The sequence below is a fragment of the Macrotis lagotis genome, chromosome 5 (genome assembly GCF_037893015.1).
Source record: "Macrotis lagotis isolate mMagLag1 chromosome 5, bilby.v1.9.chrom.fasta, whole genome shotgun sequence".
In the NCBI taxonomy this organism is placed as follows: domain Eukaryota; kingdom Metazoa; phylum Chordata; class Mammalia; order Peramelemorphia; family Peramelidae; genus Macrotis; species Macrotis lagotis.
This window is the reverse complement of record NC_133662.1, coordinates 8,266,974-8,286,119: the sequence shown is the minus strand read 5'-3', so window position 1 is coordinate 8,286,119 and position 19,146 is coordinate 8,266,974. Positions and strand designations below refer to the sequence as shown.

The 19,146-nt window shown below is 40.8% G+C and overlaps 1 protein-coding gene across 3 annotated transcripts in view; it reads right to left on the bottom strand.

Annotated features, from left to right (window-relative positions):
• Positions 1-232: 232 nt before the first annotated feature.
• Positions 233-19,146, bottom strand: part of TNXB (tenascin XB) — a 70,792-nt gene continuing 51,878 nt past the window's right edge. For all 3 annotated transcript variants that reach the window (XM_074236647.1, XM_074236648.1, XM_074236649.1), the window contains 16 exons: positions 17,810-18,097; positions 16,717-16,998; positions 7,345-7,617; positions 5,254-5,577; positions 4,657-4,992; positions 4,051-4,173; positions 3,726-3,869; positions 3,275-3,394; positions 2,992-3,135; positions 2,725-2,855; positions 2,454-2,586; positions 2,089-2,240; positions 1,851-1,947; positions 1,257-1,418; positions 987-1,150; positions 233-670 (listed from right to left, as the gene is read on the bottom strand). In XM_074236647.1, coding sequence (XP_074092748.1) covers positions 569-670; positions 987-1,150; positions 1,257-1,418; positions 1,851-1,947; positions 2,089-2,240; positions 2,454-2,586; positions 2,725-2,855; positions 2,992-3,135; positions 3,275-3,394; positions 3,726-3,869; positions 4,051-4,173; positions 4,657-4,992; positions 5,254-5,577; positions 7,345-7,617; positions 16,717-16,998; positions 17,810-18,097 — 2,975 coding nt within the window. In that variant the 3' untranslated portion in view covers positions 233-568. The remainder of the gene's footprint in view (positions 671-986; positions 1,151-1,256; positions 1,419-1,850; positions 1,948-2,088; positions 2,241-2,453; positions 2,587-2,724; positions 2,856-2,991; positions 3,136-3,274; positions 3,395-3,725; positions 3,870-4,050; positions 4,174-4,656; positions 4,993-5,253; positions 5,578-7,344; positions 7,618-16,716; positions 16,999-17,809; positions 18,098-19,146) is intronic.

Below are 19,146 nucleotides of genomic sequence, written 5' to 3'. Positions count from 1 at the left end.
ATGAGATAGCAAATCTCTCTGTATTGCCAGGATAACTAGTGGTAAGAACATTTGGTCTTCCATCTCCTTGAGACTTCTGGGGGATACTCTTCCACCCTTTTTTCCACTAGCACTTTACAAGCTCTTTCCCTCACCCACTTGCCAATTTGAGAATACCATGAGGCCTCAAGACATCATTTCTATTTGACCATAGACCTTCACTGACCAAAAAAGAATATCCTTCAAAAATCACTTAGATTTGAAAATTTTATGAAAGTGTCCTGTTTCTTTGTGCCAGGGTATGACAGTTTGGGGATTTTTCTTTGTTTTTAAATCATTAATCACTTGGGGTAACTATTACTAAGTTTAGAAAGTAATGTGAATAGAAGGATCACATCAACTCCCATTCAATTATTTTCTACAAATTCAAAGAATAACTCTGGCTCTTTGGGGGAAAAGTATGAAAATAAGGATCTGGGCTCTTCTCTGAAATAAGCTATAAGGGGCAGCAGCTGGACAGTCTGGGATACCCCTGGGGCAGGAAGCTTTCCTTTGTGTATATCAGAATTAAAGAGGAGGAGATGGGGAATCAAGCCCTCTGGGAAGATGGGTTATAACTTCGTGGCCTCAGCTTCATCTCAGTGAAGGGGATGGAGAATTCAAAGCCCTTCCAGGAATGCCAGCTCACACCCTAGGAGAGGGAAATCACAACATGATCATCAGTTCTCCTCAGTTATCACCTTCCCTATTTCACCTTGGTTCTGACTCTAGCTCTGAAGGCTCAAGGTATCTCTTGTGCTCAAAGGAATGTCATGGATCCCTGGAAATTATTCCCAAGACCCTAGACTTTTCCCTCAATGCTATTCCCCACTTCACAAGAAAACTTTGACTTATGACTCAATGGTACTCTCCCTTCCCTACCTTCAGTTTTATCCCAAACTTAACTCTTAAAGGCCTTTTCTCACAGCTTATATGAGAGGCAGTCTCCTCATACTATACAATCTTACCTGATGGTCAATAATGCTTCCATAGAGTCCATTGAGGTTGGCATAGTGGCAGTTGCGATACCACCAGCCACCTCGATAGGAAACAGCACAAGGAATATGCAGATTGTTGGGGTCTCTGTCCCTTGTGGAGAAGAAACTGCCACTGTGATAACTCATGGAGTCTCCTGAAAGGGAGAGGGGCATGAGAAACGGGACATATTATAGGGGGAGGATAGAGTCTTCTGCTTTGTAATCTCTATGTGATGATGACTGGATGTCACCATATCTTACCTGCGGTACCATGATAGCCTTCTAAGTGGAGACGGTAGTACTTTGCCCCTGAGTCCACAGTGAAGAAGTCATATTCAGCAAAGACAGACTCATTCCCAGCATGGAGATCCACTCTCATGGAGTAGTCACCTGCTTGGGTCAGGCTATGTAGGGCCTCATTCCCTGAGGGGAAGGGATATCCAGTAAGACATTCAGTCTTTTAGCCCCAGGATTCCATTCCTGGTTCTATCCCTCCTCATCTTGTCTCTCCTCATCCTTCTCTCTTTTTTTAACATTTAATTTTTATTTATTTTTTCTCAATTATATGTAAACAAAATTTTTATTTTCATCTTTTAAAATTTTGAGTTTCAAATTCTCTCCTTTCCTTCCTTTCCCTCCTCCTTGAGAAGGCAAACAATTTGATAGAGATTATATGTATGCAGTCATGCAAAACATTTCCATATTAGCCACAATGCAAAGGAAAATTCAGCCCAGAAAAATCCAAGAATATTACCAAAAACATATTAATCCATTTTTAGAGACCAGACTTCCATTTTCCCAGCCTTAAACCTTAACTCCTTCCTTCAGACCAGAGCCAAGGGTAATGATACTGACCCAGCCAAAACTCCCCAGAGATGTTCCCAAAACCATGGGCATATTCTGCCCAGTCTCTCCAGAAGTCTGTGCGTCCATCCATCCTGCGCTGGAATACCTAATGTAAAGATATAACAGTGATAATAGCTAACATTTGTATGAGGAACTGAGGTACATAGATCTCAGGAGGACCCTCTACTCTCTAGGTAAGGGGAATATTGTTTCCAAAGTCCACCCTTGCCTGTTGCCCTCAACTCACCAACCAGCCACCCCCATCTGTCTCCACGTCACAGTAAACTTCTAGTGGTCGTTCACGGTTTCCATTGAGGAAGATGGTGGTCTTACGGGAGTGACTTAGCCCATTGTGCATCTCTTCTCCACAATCCCGCGGGAATGGGATCTTCAGTCCACCTAGCATGGAAGGGGGCAGGGATTAAATATGAGACTGAAAACTGAGGGAAGTATTGGTGACCTATCTGAGACTCAGAAGTCAGGACAAATCATAGGCTACTCCATCCCCCAGGATTACTTTCACCCCTGCCCCTCTATTTTCCCTTAGGGACTATTGTCAACCACCCCACCATTTTGTTCCTTTGGTTCCTCTCAGTGTCTAGCCCTAGGTACCAGTGGTAAAGGTGGTTGGCACAGGGGGTGTGAGACTTTCCCCCCTGACAGCCTGGATCCGAGCATTATACAGAGTGGAAGGAAAAAGCCCAGACAGTTGATGAGATATGACCCCTCCTGGAAGCAGAATCTCCTACAGCAGAGAGAGAAAGAGAAACAGTGAACAGGGAATGAAATGCATATTTATAGAAGAAGAAAGTCAGAAGTAGTAGAGACAAAGACAGACAAAAATAAATGTTTCTGGGCTGGGCAGAGGTTACTTGGGGCATACCTGAGTCTGTTCTCCAGGAGTATTATAACTAAGCAAGTAGCCACTTGGTGGAGACTCAGGTTCAGTCCAGGTGAGTAAAGCAGAACGGGGGGTAACCTCTTTGGCCTTCAGGTCACGTGGGGCATCCAGTCCTGCGAAAGGCAAAGATCATTTTTCTCTTTAGATAAAACAGTGTCTTTCTTGTGGTCCCTCCCTCTACATTTCACTGTGAGACATCGCATTAGAGCCCATTCATCATCATCATCCCCTTCCTGGCTCCCAGGATACCAGTAGTGAAGGTGATGCTGGCAGGAGATGTGATGTTAGGACCCCTGAAGCCTCTAAGGGTTGCAGTGTAGTTTGTCCGGGATTGAAGATTATGCAGGGGGAAGACTACAGCACCTCCGGGAACTGAGGCCATCACGGGTGGGACTAGAATTGAAAAGAAGGGATTAGCTGCTACTTCCCTTTGATCCCATCTGTCCTGCCCAGACTTTCCAATCCTTTCTTTCTGCCTCAGAGATCCAGGCTTTCAAAATCTCAACTTTCTCACTATTTCTCTTCAACTCACCCTCTGGGCCTATGATCCGAAGAGCATATCTGTCCACAGGAGCCTGAGGGGCACTCCAGTGCAGCATGGCTGAATCATCTGTAACATTCAATGCTCGAAGCTGGGTAGGGCCATCAGGAACTGCAGTGGAGGAAAATGGACAGAACCCAAGAGCTGCAACCAATGCTGTCTCCCCTCCATCCTCATTGAGTCTATCTGTCTAGTCCCTTCTTTTTCTTCCCCTCATAGCTTGCTCCTCTCATCTCCTGCCCCCCCCCCAGTCTCTGCCCATTTCCCATATTCACTAATTTGAACATATTATCTTTCTCATCCTTTAGTCTCTTGTTTACCCATTTCACAATTCCCTCATCTCCCATTCACCTACAGCTCTGCTATTTCCTTCTTTTCCCTCCATATTTCTTACTCTTTCCTATCTACCCTTCCCTCTTCTCTCTGCCTGGGTCTCTCTCACCAGTTGTGAGGAAGCCAGTGAGGGGTTCACTTTCCTCAAAGCCACGAACAGATACTACAGTCACTTCATATCGGGCTCCAGGGATCAGACCCACCAGGTGCTGGTGCCATGTGTGACTGCCCACTTGTATACTTTGTGGCTCCCCTAGAAATAGAAGGGAAGGGAATAAGAGAAGCTCATTTGGAGTTGCAAAAGGATTAGGGATATAGGGAAGGAAGACACAGAAAATGAGGGAAAATAGGGGAGGGTGAGAAGAGTTCAGGAAGAGGATGAAGAAATGAGGTGAAGCCAAGATAGAATCAAGATGGATAAACTGGCAGGTTACCTCCATCTGCTAGTTGGTAGGAGACTTTGAAACTATCCACTCGGTTTGGGGGTGGAGTCCAGCTGACCTTGGCAGAGTTCTCTTGGAGCTCACTGAATTTGAGATCTCGGGGACTCTCTAGTGCTAAATCAGTAGAGAAAGCAGTTAAGGCCCAATGTCTGTCACATAATGAGCATGTTATATTTATTGGATTGGATTGGGACTCCTCAGTTCCAGAAAGGGCAATTTTTATATTGTCCTCTCTCTCTTATTGGTTATTTTTTTTCTATAAGATTTATTCACTCTTCTTTTTTTTACCTCAAGGCAGTGGAAATAAACAGCCCACTCCAAAAGCTCAAGACAAACTCACACCATCACATGTGTTTTTTGCTACTCATAATTACTATCCCCACCTTATTTTTTGAAGGGGAAAGAAACTGGGCTCTCATCCCTGACAGAATACCTTGTTATTCATTCACCAGTTATCAGTCTTCCTGACTAAGCCCTCTTCCTCTTGCAGCAGGGGTCTCAGGGTGCTGATCTGCCTTACTATTAACATGGAATTCATCAATCCTGAGCTAAAGTTAGGGGTAGTGCCCAGAACCTGTGGGCCACGACAGGTGGTACCTGGACTGAGTGTTCTGGCAGTGCCCTGGAGGCTATCAGCCTTTTGGGGGCCACGAAGGCCATAAAGTGTTACTGTGTAGAGGGTTCCAGGCCTTAAGTCTCGAAGAACTGCTGAACGTTGGATGCCAGGCACAGTTAGCTGTCTTTGTAGCAGAGGTGGGTACAATGGCTCCAAAGGTTTCATTTCCGGGATCCCATAGCGCAGTAGAAATGAGTCAAAGGCACCAGGTGGGGCCTCCCAGTTCAACCGGAAGGAACTTGTTGTCACATCTGACACAGAAAGCTGGGACAGGCGGCCCCCAGGGTCCCCATGGGACTGCCCAGCTGGAGCCAGCCCTAAAGTGTGGGTCAAAGGGAGGAAAAGAGGTCATCAGACTTAAATTTGGTATTAGACCTGTGCTTTTAGCCCTTATTCAATTCTCATGAGGAATTGCCCTCCTTTTTTGGTAATGCTCTCTCTCCACACACATAACTTTTATGCAAATATTTTCCAATCTTCTCTTTCCTAGAGCCAAAGAATGAGTGGAGTAGTGGAATACTACAAGATGGAAAAAGGATTCTCTGGCCTATAGCTCTGTTGTGAGTAAGAGCTGTCACCTGTAGTGCCTTCTGTAGAGATGGGGCCCAGACGCTTTCCATCATAGAGTCCGTAGAGGAGGAATGTGTACTTCCAGTTGGGCTCCAGATCAGAGATAGAGATCTTTTTCTGGTCTCCCCTCACGAGAACTGCCTGGGACTTTCCATCTTTATCTTTATACTGGATCACAAAAGAGTTAAAAGAATCTTGTAGAACTGTCCAGGAGAGACCCAAGGAATCTGGGGCAACATCGGTCACTTTCAATATTCCTAGGTGGGGTCCCAAAAGGGGTTCAGGAGCTTCAGTAACTGGTACCAAAGAAATTGCAGTCTCTTCCTCTTGGTCTATATCAAATTAAGAGATTTAGAAAGAGATTGAGCTAAATAACAGAACATTCTATGCAAAAACAGTCCTAAATAATTGGAGAAACATTAATTGTTTATGGTATATGACTGTGCCAATATAATGAAAATGACAAATTACCAAAAGCTTACTTTATGGAGCTAGAAAAAAACAAAAATTCATCTAGAGAAACAAATGGTCAAGAATAATGATAAAGGGAAATAATGAAAAAGGGTGGGGAGGGGGCATAGTACTGTCAGATTTCAAACTGTGCAACATGGTAATAATCATTAAAATGATTTAGTCCTAGTGAGAAGTCAATTGATCAGTGGAATAGACTTTATACATAACATATAGAATGAAATAAGCTAGTAGCATAGAGATTGATAAACTTAAAGACTCCAGCTATTGGGATAAGTGTTCACTATTCAATAAGAACTGCTGGGAAAACTGGGAAGAAGTTTGGCAGAAAATGACTTAGACAAATATCTCAAGCCACGTACTAAGACAAATTCCAAAATTAATATATAATTTGGATATAAATTATATGTTTATATAAATAGATATAAAAGGTCACATCCTAAATGAATTAGAGGAGCAGTAAAAGGCAGAAATACTCTTTAAAATTGTGAATTGGGAACGAATCTATGATCACAAAAGGGGAATAAAGGATTGCAGGAGAAAAACTGGACAATTTTGATTACATAAAGTTGAAAAATTTTTGATTGAACAAAATCAATGCAATTAGCAGTAAAAGGGAAATAGTTAACTGATAAAACCTTTGACTCTTGGAATACCAGGTTTCCTTGAAGAATCAGTTCAAAGGCCCATCTAATAAAAGCTTTCCCTGGTCCTCTTTCCTATAGGAAGTAATTCTCCCCCACCCCCACCCCATCCTCTAGGACATCACTTCCTTCCCAAATTATTTTGTATTATTTTAGACATTCTGTAAATGCTCATATGTATATGTGGTGTCCCATTCCCAGATTAGAATGTAAGCTTCTGGAGAGAAAGGACTATCTCTTTTTTTTCTTCCTGAAAACTCCAACATCTCAGCTGAAATAAGGAGAAAAGGGCTATTTCAATACCTAAACCAAGAAATCTGGTGGCTCAGGACTTGGAGAAGAATTGGTGGAATTGGGATAGTTGGAAAAATCAGAATATAGGGAGAGTAAGCTAGTAACAATGAAAGTGAGTGTTCTCAGACTACCTGAGATCCATGCTTAGTCATAACTGTCATTTAGAGATTGTTTTAAGTTTTACAAAGTACATTTTTCACAGCCACTCTGGAAATACCGTAGAATTCTTTGAGGAACTGGAACCTTTTAGAACTTCAAAGTTCTGCATATTCTCTTGCATAACATATAGACCCTTGGCCTATTAACATAGGTTATTTTACAATGTTGCATACAATTGCTTGTGAAATTGTCTCATGGATGATTGTTTTATCTATCCAACTCCTGAAAAGTCCCTAAGGGTTCAAGGATTCCCTCATCACTCAGTCATGTCTCATTTCTTAGACCAGAGCTCTGCACACAACAGCAAATGTTTAGTAAATGTCTATTGTCTGGCTGAAATGCTAGCCAGGTTTTCCTCTTTCCCCCAACCTATACTACTTCTTCACTTCCTCAGCATCAAAGAGATCTTGATGTCTCCCAGGAGAGAAGAAAGGAGAAAAGAATTATGTAGCCACTCAGGGACATCTCAGGGATATTAAATTGACATCTGGAGTGGTGGGTAAAGCACAATTCTCATCTATCCCTGCTTACCTGTCACACCCTGGGCAGAGATGGGGCCAACACGTTTTCCATCATGGAGACCATATAGGAGGAACTTGTACTTTCTGTTGGGTTCTAGGTCAAGCACAGTGACCTCATTCTCATTTCCAACTATAGGCAATACCTGAAGCTGCCCACTTGTATCCTTGTACTGGACCACAAAAGAGTCAAAGGGACCTTGTGAGACTGTCCATAAGAGGTGCAAGGAGTTGGAAGTTGCATCTGTCACCTTCATTTCTCCTAAACGGAGTTCCTCTATGGGTTCTGAGGGGAAAGAGATAAAATCTTATTCAAAAATTTAAAGAGAGATGGGGAAAGTTTCATAAACCAAAGTTTCATAACCAAACAAGGGAGAGGTGTTTGCAAAAAGCAAATGATCAGTGTTGGAGAGGATGTGGGAAAACTTGGGCACTAATAAACTGTTGGTGGAGTTATGAACTGTTCCAGAGCAACTTGTATTTATGCTCAAGGGACAATAAAATTGTGTATACCAGGGGCAGCTAGGTGGTGCAGTGGATAGAGCACCAGCCCTGGAGTCAGGAGTACATGAGTTCAAATCCAGCCTCTGACACTTAATAATTACCTAGCTGTGTGGCCTTGGGTAAGCCACTTAACCTAACCCCATTTGCCTTGCAAAAACCTAAAAAAAAATACTTAAAATTGTGTATACCTTTTGATCCAGCAATACTATTACTAGGTCTATATCCCAAAGAGATTCAAAAAAAAAAAGACCACATGTACAAAAATACTTGTTTTATGGCAAAGAATTTAATATTTTTGAATCCCATCAATTGGGAATTCTCAACAGGTTATGGTATATGAATGTTATGGAGTACTATTGTTCTGTAAGAAATCATGAGTGATTAGACTTTAGAAAAGCCTAGATGATGATGTTTGTCCTTTGTTCTTGAAGAAGACCATGACATCAGGGAGGTGATGCCATGAAAAGTACATGAATTAGATTTGAGTGAGGGAGTGCTGTGCTAAATCACCAGCTTCACTTTCCCCTCCAGAACCAGCTGGATCCAGTGACCAGATATGAATCAGGATGACTGGAGGAGGCCCTGGATGCAAGATTAAGTGACTTGCCCAAGGTCTTACAGCTAGTGTTTGAGGCTAGATACAAACTCCTGTCCTCCTGAGTCTCCTAGCTATCCTAGAAAAGTCTGGAAAGACTTGCATGAACTGATGCTGAGTGAAGTGAATAGATCCAGGAGAACATTGTACACTTTAATGGCAACTGCATGAGATGAATCAACTATGATGGATGCAACTTCTCTCAACAGTTCAATGATCAAAGACAACCTAAGAAATCTGTTATGGAAAATGACATCCACATTCAGAAAAAGAAAACCAAAAACCTGTGGGGTCTGTATTCACAGTAAAGCATACCTTGTTCACTTTTTAAGTTAGTTATACTCTTTGACCTATAGATTCCATTAATGAACATATACCTCAAAGTAGTCAAAACAGAAAAAGTCCCATATCTATCAGTGGCTTCATAGTACTATTTTTTTAAGTGGAAGCAAAAACATTGAAAACAAAGTAATTGCCTATTGATTGGACAGTGGCTAAACAGGCTGTAGTATATGAAAGTATTGGAATATGATTGTGCAATAAAATATAATAAACATTAGGAATTCAGAGAAATATGGGGAGACTGCTATGACTGACCTAAAGCAAAAAGAGCAGAATTGGGAGTACAATATTCTATAATATTGTAAATCAAAACAAAACTCAAAGGCAGTTGAAGTCAAGTCTCATACAAATATGGTCAATTTTGGTTCCAGAGATCAGATTATAAAACACTAGTTGATAACAAAATGCTTTTCCTTCTTCTAGGTAGAGGAGAAACTGTGAGTGCCAGATAGCATATACAGATAGATGTAGTTTGCTTTGCAAATATTATCTCATTTGATCCTTCACAACAAACCTGGGAGGTAGGTGCTATTAATATCTCTGTTTTATAGATGAGGAAACTGAGGCAGGCAGCGGTTAAGAGAATTGCCCAGGCTTATATATGTGACTGAGTCTGGATTTGAACTCAGGTTATTCTTATTCTCCATCCAACTCCCTATCCACTGAACCACCCAGCTGTCTGTCTATTTGTCTGTCCCTCTTATCTATCTATATATCCTATTTTACCATATTATTATTATTATACACTATTAGTATATGGGAGATCAGGGAGAAGCAGAATATTGGGGAAATGACTATGGCAGAAATACAATGAAGACATTTTTAAAAACAATCTATAAACTGAAAGTACAGGAATAATAAAATTAAAGAACTATTCTCAGCCCCAGCTACCCTAAAGAAATCCAAAGTCTTCTTTTGGATTGATGACAAGATGAATAAAGGTTAGGCGTGGGGGGGGGGAGGACACTAATGGGTTAATTTTGATCCTGGCCTCCAGGAGTATGGGACATCAGTGAAGTCTACTTCAGAGCTTTCCCTCTTCAAGGTCTCAGTCTAGATAGACTCTTATTCCCTCTCTGTCCCAAGGTAGAAAGAGTTTTCCATGTTTCTTTCCCTGGCTCTTTTTACTGCTACTGTCCCACTTATTTTTGGATAACTGTTTAAAAAATGAATAAGTCACAGATCATTCAGGCCAACTGTTGAATAAATATATTAGTCATTTATTAGGAAAAGAGGGAGGGAAATGTGAGGAGGTTCTCTCCTTCATCTCAGTTTGTTCCTGAAGCCTGTTCTTGGCAAATCTTAAGAGTAAGAAAGGGCCAGAATTATGAAGGGAAAAAGAACACAATGACTAAGATATATATTAGTTGCCCTGGAGATGCTCCCAAATAGCAGGTTTTAAGGCACAAAGCAGCAGTTGAGCTAATGTCTTTTTATGATTCATAGTAACAATTGCTCCCATCCTTAAATCCTTACTCCTGTGCCCTTTCCGTTCTCTTGCCCTGTTCTGTGTGGTATATAGTATTGTCTATACCTGCTTTCCCAGGGCAGCAAGGGAGGCCTCATAGCCACAATGGTTATGGGAAGGAGTCAAAGGGTCAGACATGGTGGGAATATAGGATAGGTTTGAGGATGGAGTTTGATAATGGAGTGGTAGGAAACAGGCTAGAGTTGGGATGGGATAGGATGGGGCAGATAAGTCTCTGAGATCTTTAGAAAAGTAATAAGGGACTTAGAAAATTCTGATATCCTAAGTCCAATTTTATGACCAATTAGCTCCTAGTTTGGCTCCCTATCCCTGCCCTTCTCTGCCTAGTATGACTCATGGTCCTGGGAGTAGGGTGAAGGTCAGTGTTCCACATTTTTGCCCACACCCCTTACCTCCTAGCCCTTTTGCCTCTGGTATGACTGAATCATTGGAAAAATAGCATCAATTTTTTTCCATATATTTTTTTAAGATTTTTGCAAGGCAGTGGGGTTAAGTGGCTTGCCCAAGGCCACACAGCTAGGTAATTATTAAGTGTCTGAGGTCGGATTTGAACTCAGGACCTTCTGACTCCAGGATCGGTGCTCTATTCACTGCTCCATCTAGCTGCCCCTTCCATATTTTTCTTCAGAGGTCAAGTCTTCCTTTATCCTTCTCCCTCCCCCTCCCCCAACTGTCCCAGGGGTTAGGAAGTCAAGTGAAGTGGAGAGAGCAGGAAACAGGTGGGGTTAGAGTGGGAAGGAAGGAGAAAGGGAGAGAAAAAAATGAGACAATTAGAGAAATAACTCTATTGGATCCAGTGGCCTCATAGTGCCAGAGAAATATTAGGAGAGTGACCCAGAGGGAGAAATTTATGGTCACAAAGCCTGAGTTACCTGGTGTATGCATGGAAACACATAAGATAACCTTCCTTTATGGTCACATCACTCAATAAAACCTTATCAAGGGTGTCATATAGAATTTAATATTTATTTATTATTACACTATAACAAATTACCAATGAGTATAATAATAAAAATGTAATTAATACTGCATGAATGGATTTTGAAGCTGTATGCAAGCCATGGGCAGCAGGTTGGAGACACCTCCTTCATGGAGAAGGGACATACTTGGAAAGCAAATGAAAGAACACTTGAGACTGGGCTCTTGAGAAAGATCTGTTGGATCAGATTGGATTGAGGTGACATCTCTCCTTTTATTGTTGTAAATTATTTGTTTTTGTTAATACATGTGTAAAGTCATTTTGATATTGTAGTACTAGAGTGACTAAATCATAGAAAAACTGTTGCCATATGAAGAAAGGCAATGAAATGAATCATCAGAGAGAGCCTAGGGAGAGAAACAGAGCTGCTGGTGATCTGTGCCAGGGAAGGCTTGCTCACTCACTGGCCTCGGGATCTATGGAGAGTCTCTCCTCTGCAAATGTTCTGGGAGCCAAGGTATACCTCACCCAGGAAATGGGAACACAGAAAGCAAAACAGGAAGCATATTTAATATAGGAGTTAAGAGTTGGACATCCCAGAGAATGACATGCAAGTGATAGGTTCCAAGAGGAAATGATGGGCCACATCAAGGTCACATAGCTGTTAAATTATCTAGGCCCAGATGGTAGCTTAGAACTTAGATGAAGAATCCCAGTTTCACCAAAGGGTAGAACTAGCTTCAAGCAGACTGAACTAAACAAAGAGAAGTCAAACTTCCTGGGGATGTAGAAACATCCAAGGTAGGGGCAGTGGCGAAGGCAACTGGGAATAGATCAGAGAATCCTAACAGGAGTCAAGGCAGCTGCAGAGTAGGGCAGGGTATGTGATATGTGTGAGAGATGTCCACGTCAGTATCATCAATCAGAAAAAAGCAACTCACTGCTGTAATAAGACTTAAACTCAAACAATCAAATATCAACCCGTTGGTAACCCAAAGTACAGCCCAGAGGAGGCACCTGGGGACCAACATTTGGAAAGAAGACTAGGAAATAGATTGTGAAATGACCTGTAGACCATAACTTATGCCAGCCAAGTCAATTAATGGTCAGACTTAGGTAAAGTTAAGATGTCTGTTCTGAAAATTCATCATTTAAAGGTTTTTTGTTCTGTTTTCTCGATTTGTTTCTTTCCCCCTTCTTCTAGAAAGAGTTCCTTAAAAAAACAAAACTCTAAGACTGTTTTCAGCTAAACTAAAAGGACAAACAGTTGCTCATATTCTAAATGCCCTTCTTTTTCACCTCATCTCTTACTCCAAATTCTACTCAAGACTCAGTTCAAGCTCTACCAGGAGCTATTTCTTGATTCTCCCTAGGTTGATATCTTTCTCCAACCCCAGAGATTACTTTCTGTGTACTTTACATATATTTGAACTGACTTATAGGTAAATGTTGCATCCCCATCTACCTCACCCCCCAATTTGAATTGTAAACTCCTTGTGGAAGGGATTGTTTTGTTTCTTTGTATCCTAAGTACCTAGCATAGAGGTTGGTGCTTATTGAATGAACAGAAAAGGAATTTGTTCTTAACTAGGTTAGGATATCCCTAGGGACTGAAATGTTCTAAATGGTCAGGCATAATAGTGAAAATAATCATCTTAGTTCAGGATAATGGAAAAATCCAGTAGAACTGGGACAGAGAAAAGTGAAAACTTAGGAGTTTTTCCTGTGAGAGACACACAATTCTCTGATTGGAATTTTCCCTCACAGATAATAACGACAGATTTTCCTCTAAAACAAAGTATCTAAAAAGATTTTCATAGCATAGGACATTGGACTTAAATCAACAAGATAAAATTCAACAGAGATAAACATAAAGTCTGGCACTTGGATCTAAAAATCAATTAAGTATAAGTTGATGGGAAGCATGATCAGACAGCAATTGTCTGTGTATTTTGGTGAACCAGGAGCTCAATATGAGTCAGTAGTGTGGTATGGCAGCCAAAAAAGCAAATGGAATTTTGGAGCAAAATGAAAGAGGAAGGGACTGGCTTCTCCTGGAGTACTATGTTTATATATACCTCTATTTAAGAAGAACATTGATAATTTAGGGAGTGATCAGTAAAGGACTACCAGGATAGTGAAGAGCCCTTAGTCCACTTAAAGGAATTGGATATGTTTAGCCTGAAGAAGAGAAGACTAAGGTTGGGAAAGTAGAAAGGAGGAGATGGTGGTTGTGTTTAAACATTTGAAAGGCTGTCATAGAAGAGGCTCACTAGGACAAAACTAGCAGCAGTGGGCCAAAGTTTCAGGAGGCAAATTTAGGCCTGATGTCAGGAAAAACTTCTTAACAATTAATTAATTATCAATTGTTAACAATTAATTAGAGCTCTCCAAAAACTAAATGGACTGGCTTGAGGAAGAATTTCCCTTCTTTGGAAGTCTTCAAGCTAGATGTTTACTTGTAGGGTTAAGATATAGAGGACTTACTTTGTGTGGTGGCTGGATTTGAGGACTGCTGGGGTTGCCAGCAGGATGGAGCTGGGGAGTGGGGAGCAGGGCAGGAGAGAGAACAAGATCATACTGGCCCAACATCTGGTAGTTCCTACTTAAGTTAATTAGTCTTTCACAGATTTAATTATTAAAAAGGGACCAGGTAACTAATAAGATATTAAACTGTAAAATAGATCCACATTAGGTGAAATCATTATATATAGGCTGTGAATAAGTCCCTGAATAAACTGGAATGGCAACAACTCTATAGGCTGATGAATTATAGACCATGACTTCAGGTAATATGTAAAAGTCAGGTCAATGAATCTGGAAGAGACTCAAAGAGAAACTCAGTTTCTGATGGCACTTGAGCTTGAAGGGGAAGCCATGAGAAACACGGAAGAAGCTTCCACAAAAGAAGAAGCAAGTGCTCTGGAAATGAGGTTGCTTGAGCAGATTTTATATGAGGGATATCAGGATAGGATTTTGTTAATGAAAAACCTTCAGACTATATCTGGGAATTCTTCATGGAAGCTGTTCCTTTTGGGAAAGTTTATATACTTTTCTTTTTATTTAACATTTACTTTGTTCCTATAATCAGTGCTAACCTTTCCTAGTTTGTGTGTACTTATTGGAAGTGCAGTTGGGAGGAGGTAACTGAAGGGCAAATATTCCTAGAATAGTGAGATCTAACATGGAGGTGCTTTATCAAAATGCTATCTCTGGCTGGGAGTTCAGAACAAAAAGAGAGGAGAGAGGGAGGGAAGAGGAGAGGGAGGAAGAGAGGTTTGGAAGAGATGGGGGGAAGAGAGAGAGAGAGAGAAATTCCAAATCATTTGAGACAGCTTCCCAGAGCATAGAAAGAGTGTTTCATGTAGGTAATGAATGGTTAATAACCTAAGTCACTATCCCACCCCCACATCTACTACTACATCTCTCACTCTTAAATTTCTATATGATTTGTATACATGCATACATATGTGTATATACATATATACATGCCGCATATGCACATAAGTATGTTTCTTTTTTGTCCTTCATTCTCAAAAAGCCCCATGACATCAGGGAGGTGATGTCATGACAAACATACGAATTGGATTTGAGTAAAGGGGTGCTATGCTAATTTAATTTAATAATTTACCAACCTCACTTACTCCTCCAGAGCCATCTGGATCCAGTGGCCAGTTAGTGATATTTGACAGATTTGAACTCCTTTCCTCCTGACTCCAAGGCCAGTGCTCCATCCACTGTGCCACCTAGCTGCCCAATGCACACATGTATATACACATATACACATATGCGTTTATACAGTCACAGATATAACATATATACACACAAACCTGACCAAAGATTATGAATGATTTTTTTTATTTTTGCAAAGCAGTGGGGTTAAGTAACTTGCCTAAGGTCACACGACTAGGTAATTATTAAGTATCTGAGGTCAGATTTGAACTCAGGTCCTCCTGACTCCAGGGCTGGTGCTCTATCCACTGTACCATCTAGCTGCCCCATGCACATATGTATATAAGCACATATAAATATGTATATATATGCAGCAAGTCATTAGTTTTGCTATGTGGTGTTAGCTGCCACTATCCATTGACCAAGGTTATATATTCTCTCAACATGATTAAGGAGCTTTACCTCTTATGAACTTAGAGGAAAACTCAGCAACTTCTTTATAATCTACACTTTATTATAGGGTTGTAAGTAAACCTCTTAATACTAGCCTTTGTATACTTGACCTTTAGTTAAATACTTGCTGTCATTTGCAGGACAGTTGTTGGTAAATAAATTAGGTGATGAGTTTTGCTATTTCTATAGCACTAAAGGTTTACAAATGCTGTTAGAATTACATAATGGAAAGAGCATTGGATTGGGGTTCAAATCTCAGCTTTGCAAGTTGCTATCTATGTGACCATGACATTTCTGTTCTCTAGGAAACAAAATCATGCAATTCAATAAACATTAAGTAAAAAAAATAAAGGAATAAGTAACAAATGAATTCAGTACTTGGTGCATCCCACTTATTTGAGGGATGAAGCTTATTGGGGGGGCACTAGGAAACTATGCTTTCTTTCTTTTTTTATTTTTTATTTTGCAAGGCAATGGGGTTAAGCAGCTTGCCCAAGGCCACACAGCTAGGTAATTATTAAGTGACTGAGGCCTGATTTGAACTCAGATACTCCTGACTCCAGGGCTGGTGCTCTATCCACTACCCCTGCCGCCCTGAAGCTATGCTATCTTTAATTAAAAATTATGCTGGTAGATGACATTTATATGGCATTTTTAAGTTTGCAAAGAGTTTTTCACATAATATAACATTTAAGCCCCATAAGAACCCTATGAAGCAGATACCATAGATATTATTCCCATTTTACAAATGAGAAATTAAGGCTCAGAGAAGTTTAATGACTTTCTCAGGATCACAGAGCTAATAAACATGAAAAGGGTAAGGTTTGAATCCATGTCCTTGTTACTCCAACTACTTTGTCACTCTACCTACTAGACTATGCTGCCTCTTAGTAGTTCCTCTCATTTTTAAATGACTTAGGAAGGAAAGAAAACTGAATTAAAACTGAGGGGATGAGGACTAAGAAAGGAGCAGAAGCCACAAATGGGAGGAAACTGTGACCAATGTAGCTTGAGAATTTATAAAACTGCCAACACCATGAGCCTAGAGGAGAGATGGTCACCCAGGGATGGCCCTCGAGTTATTATAGAGCAGAAAAAAAAAAGATTTCACAATGTAAAGATGGGCAAATTGCCTTCTGTGGGGGATGGGGGGAGGGAAGTAAGATTAGGGGGAAAAATTGTAAAACTCAAAATAAAATCTTTAAGTACAAAAAAAAGATTTCAGTCAGACAAAGTTAGAACTTTCTGACTATAGGGATACCTAGGAAGTACAATTAATTATAAGAGGGAGGTTATGGGGTCTTTTTGAGGGGAAGGTTTAGAAAAAAGGAATTTTTTAAAGGAAAGGTTTGGAGACAATATGATTTGGAAAAGGAAAGAAAAAACAGTTTCTCTTGAGGGTCTTACTCACTTGTGGTACCATCTGCAGACAAAGGGCCAAGTCGTTTCTTGCCAAAAAGTCCATAGAGCAGGAACTTGTACTTCTGGTTAGGTTCTAAGTTGGAGATGGTGATCTCTTTCTGGTCTTTTCCTACAGACACCACCTGGAGTTGCCCATCTTTGTCCTTATACTGGACCACAAAGGAGTCAAAGGGATCTTGAAGGACTGTCCAGGAGAGGTGCAAAGAATCTGGGGTTGGGTCTGTCACTTTCATCTCTCCTAAGAGGGGAGATGGCTGCTTCACTGCTGGTACTGCAAGAGAGAGACAGAAATGAGAAAAGAGAGAGAAATGAAGAGAAGAAAAAAGGAAAAGAAAGAGAGAAGACAAATAAATTAGTAAGAGACGAATGCAAAAGCAGAGGGAAATAGAAGAAGAGGTAGAGAGAAGGCAACTCTTATTCTAAGCAGTTCCCTTAAGGGTAGCCTAGCTGGCTATCTGAAGGAGGAGGCTATGAGCTCTAGGAGAACAAAGTCCCAAAGTGTAAAGACTACACTTGCTATTGTTATAGAAGTCTATAGGGATAGAAAAAATACAGTCCAGAGAAAGGGAGGTAGGATTCAATAGTAGAAGTGAGAATTGGAAGAGAAGGGAAAAGAACTAGATAAGTAGCAGTAGCCCACATTCTACAGAATTTCAAAGTTTACTAAATACTTTCCTCATAACTCTTGTGAAGTAGATAGTATTATTATTATTATTCCAATTTTTAAGCACAGGGGAAACTAAGGTTTCAGAGAGATTTAAATGACACAAAGTCACAAAAGTTATTAAGTAATAGTACTGGAATTTGAAAATATTTCTCTCCTGAGAGTCCTTGATTGAACCTTCACACTACTGGGAAGAAAGGTCTGGGCATTGTAAAGGTGGGATTCAGGGTCCTGGAGTAACAAGGGCATCATGGGTTTCTCTGTTCTGATAATGGAAAAAAGAATATATTAATCACATCCAGTAGAGGGTGAAAGAAGACAAGAATGAAAAACATTCCAAAATTCCAAGCTTCTAATAATGGCAAAGAAGGGCATGGAAAAATAACCTTGAAAAGACAAATTTCCATTGTGCACTCACGGGTCCTGGCATCTGTGGAGATGGGGGCACTGCGCTTCCCATTGTGAAGTCCAAAGAGCAGGAACTTGTATTTCCGGGAGGGCTCCAGGCCTGAGACAGTGATCCCACTCTTATCACTTGCTACCGGAATCACCTGAGACTGTCCATCCTTAGCTTTGTATTGTATCACAAAGGAGTCGAAAGAACCCTGAAGGACACTCCAGGTGAGATGCAGGGAGTCCTGCTTTACATCAGTCACAGTCAGCTCTCCTAGGTAGGGCTCTGCTGGGGGCTGGGTGGCTTCAGGAGCTAAACCAGAAAAAAAAAAAGAGACCAACTTGACCAGACAGGAGAGGAAAGTACCTGGGAGTTGGTGTGGGAGATGGGACTAGATTTTGGAAGCAGAAACTTAAGTGAACCTTTAAGTAACCCCCTAGCTGGGGCTTAACCAAGGTTTTTTGGAGACCTCAGTGGCTAAGACTGTGGGGGAATGGAGTCTCTTCTTCCAGAATGGGACAGAGAAATAAGAAGGCAAAGATGAACTAGGTTTAGAAGGGTAAATATGGGTCTCCTAAATGAATTGCTCCTCTTCAAGGGGTATAAGGAGGTATTGGCCACATAGAATGACAAAACTCTCTCTAGTATAGTGGAAAATGTGCTGGATTTGGAGTAGAAAACCTGGGTTCACATCTCACCTCTGTCACTTATTACCTGGTTTATCTTAGGCAGATCACTTGCCCTCTCTAGGCCTTAGGCCCTCAACTGGAAAATGAAGAGGTTGGACTAGATTTTCTATAGTCTCTTCTAGCTCTAAATCTGTGATTCTATAAATTATAGACTGTGGTTAAAATACTTTACATAACTCCAGGCAATGCAACACAATGACTGGCTAGGAAATAGTGTATTCTGGTTAACCAGAAATTGGGGACATCCTTTGCTTCTTACCCACAAACTGTTACTAATAATTATACAGTGCTTTATGGTTTACAAAGCCCTTTACAGATAAAACCCCTGGAGCTTCACAACCATACTGTAAAAGTAGGTAGTAAAAGCATATGAGGAGACATGTATTAGAATAGTTAAAGAATGAATCAGCAGCAGGGCCAGAGCTCTGGTCCAGTCAAACTCAAGCTTTGGGTTCTAAAGCTGCAACCTTGAAATCATCCAAGTCACAAAAAAACATACATGCTCTAACTCTGCAGAGCCTTGTGGCAAGATACTAAAGGAAGACAGATCAAATTCCAAATCAATGAATACCAAAGAACCCCCTCCCACCTTTTTTTTTTAGATTTTTCAAGGCAATGGGGTTAAATGACTTGCCCAAGGCCATATGGCTAGGTAATTATTAAGTGTCTGAG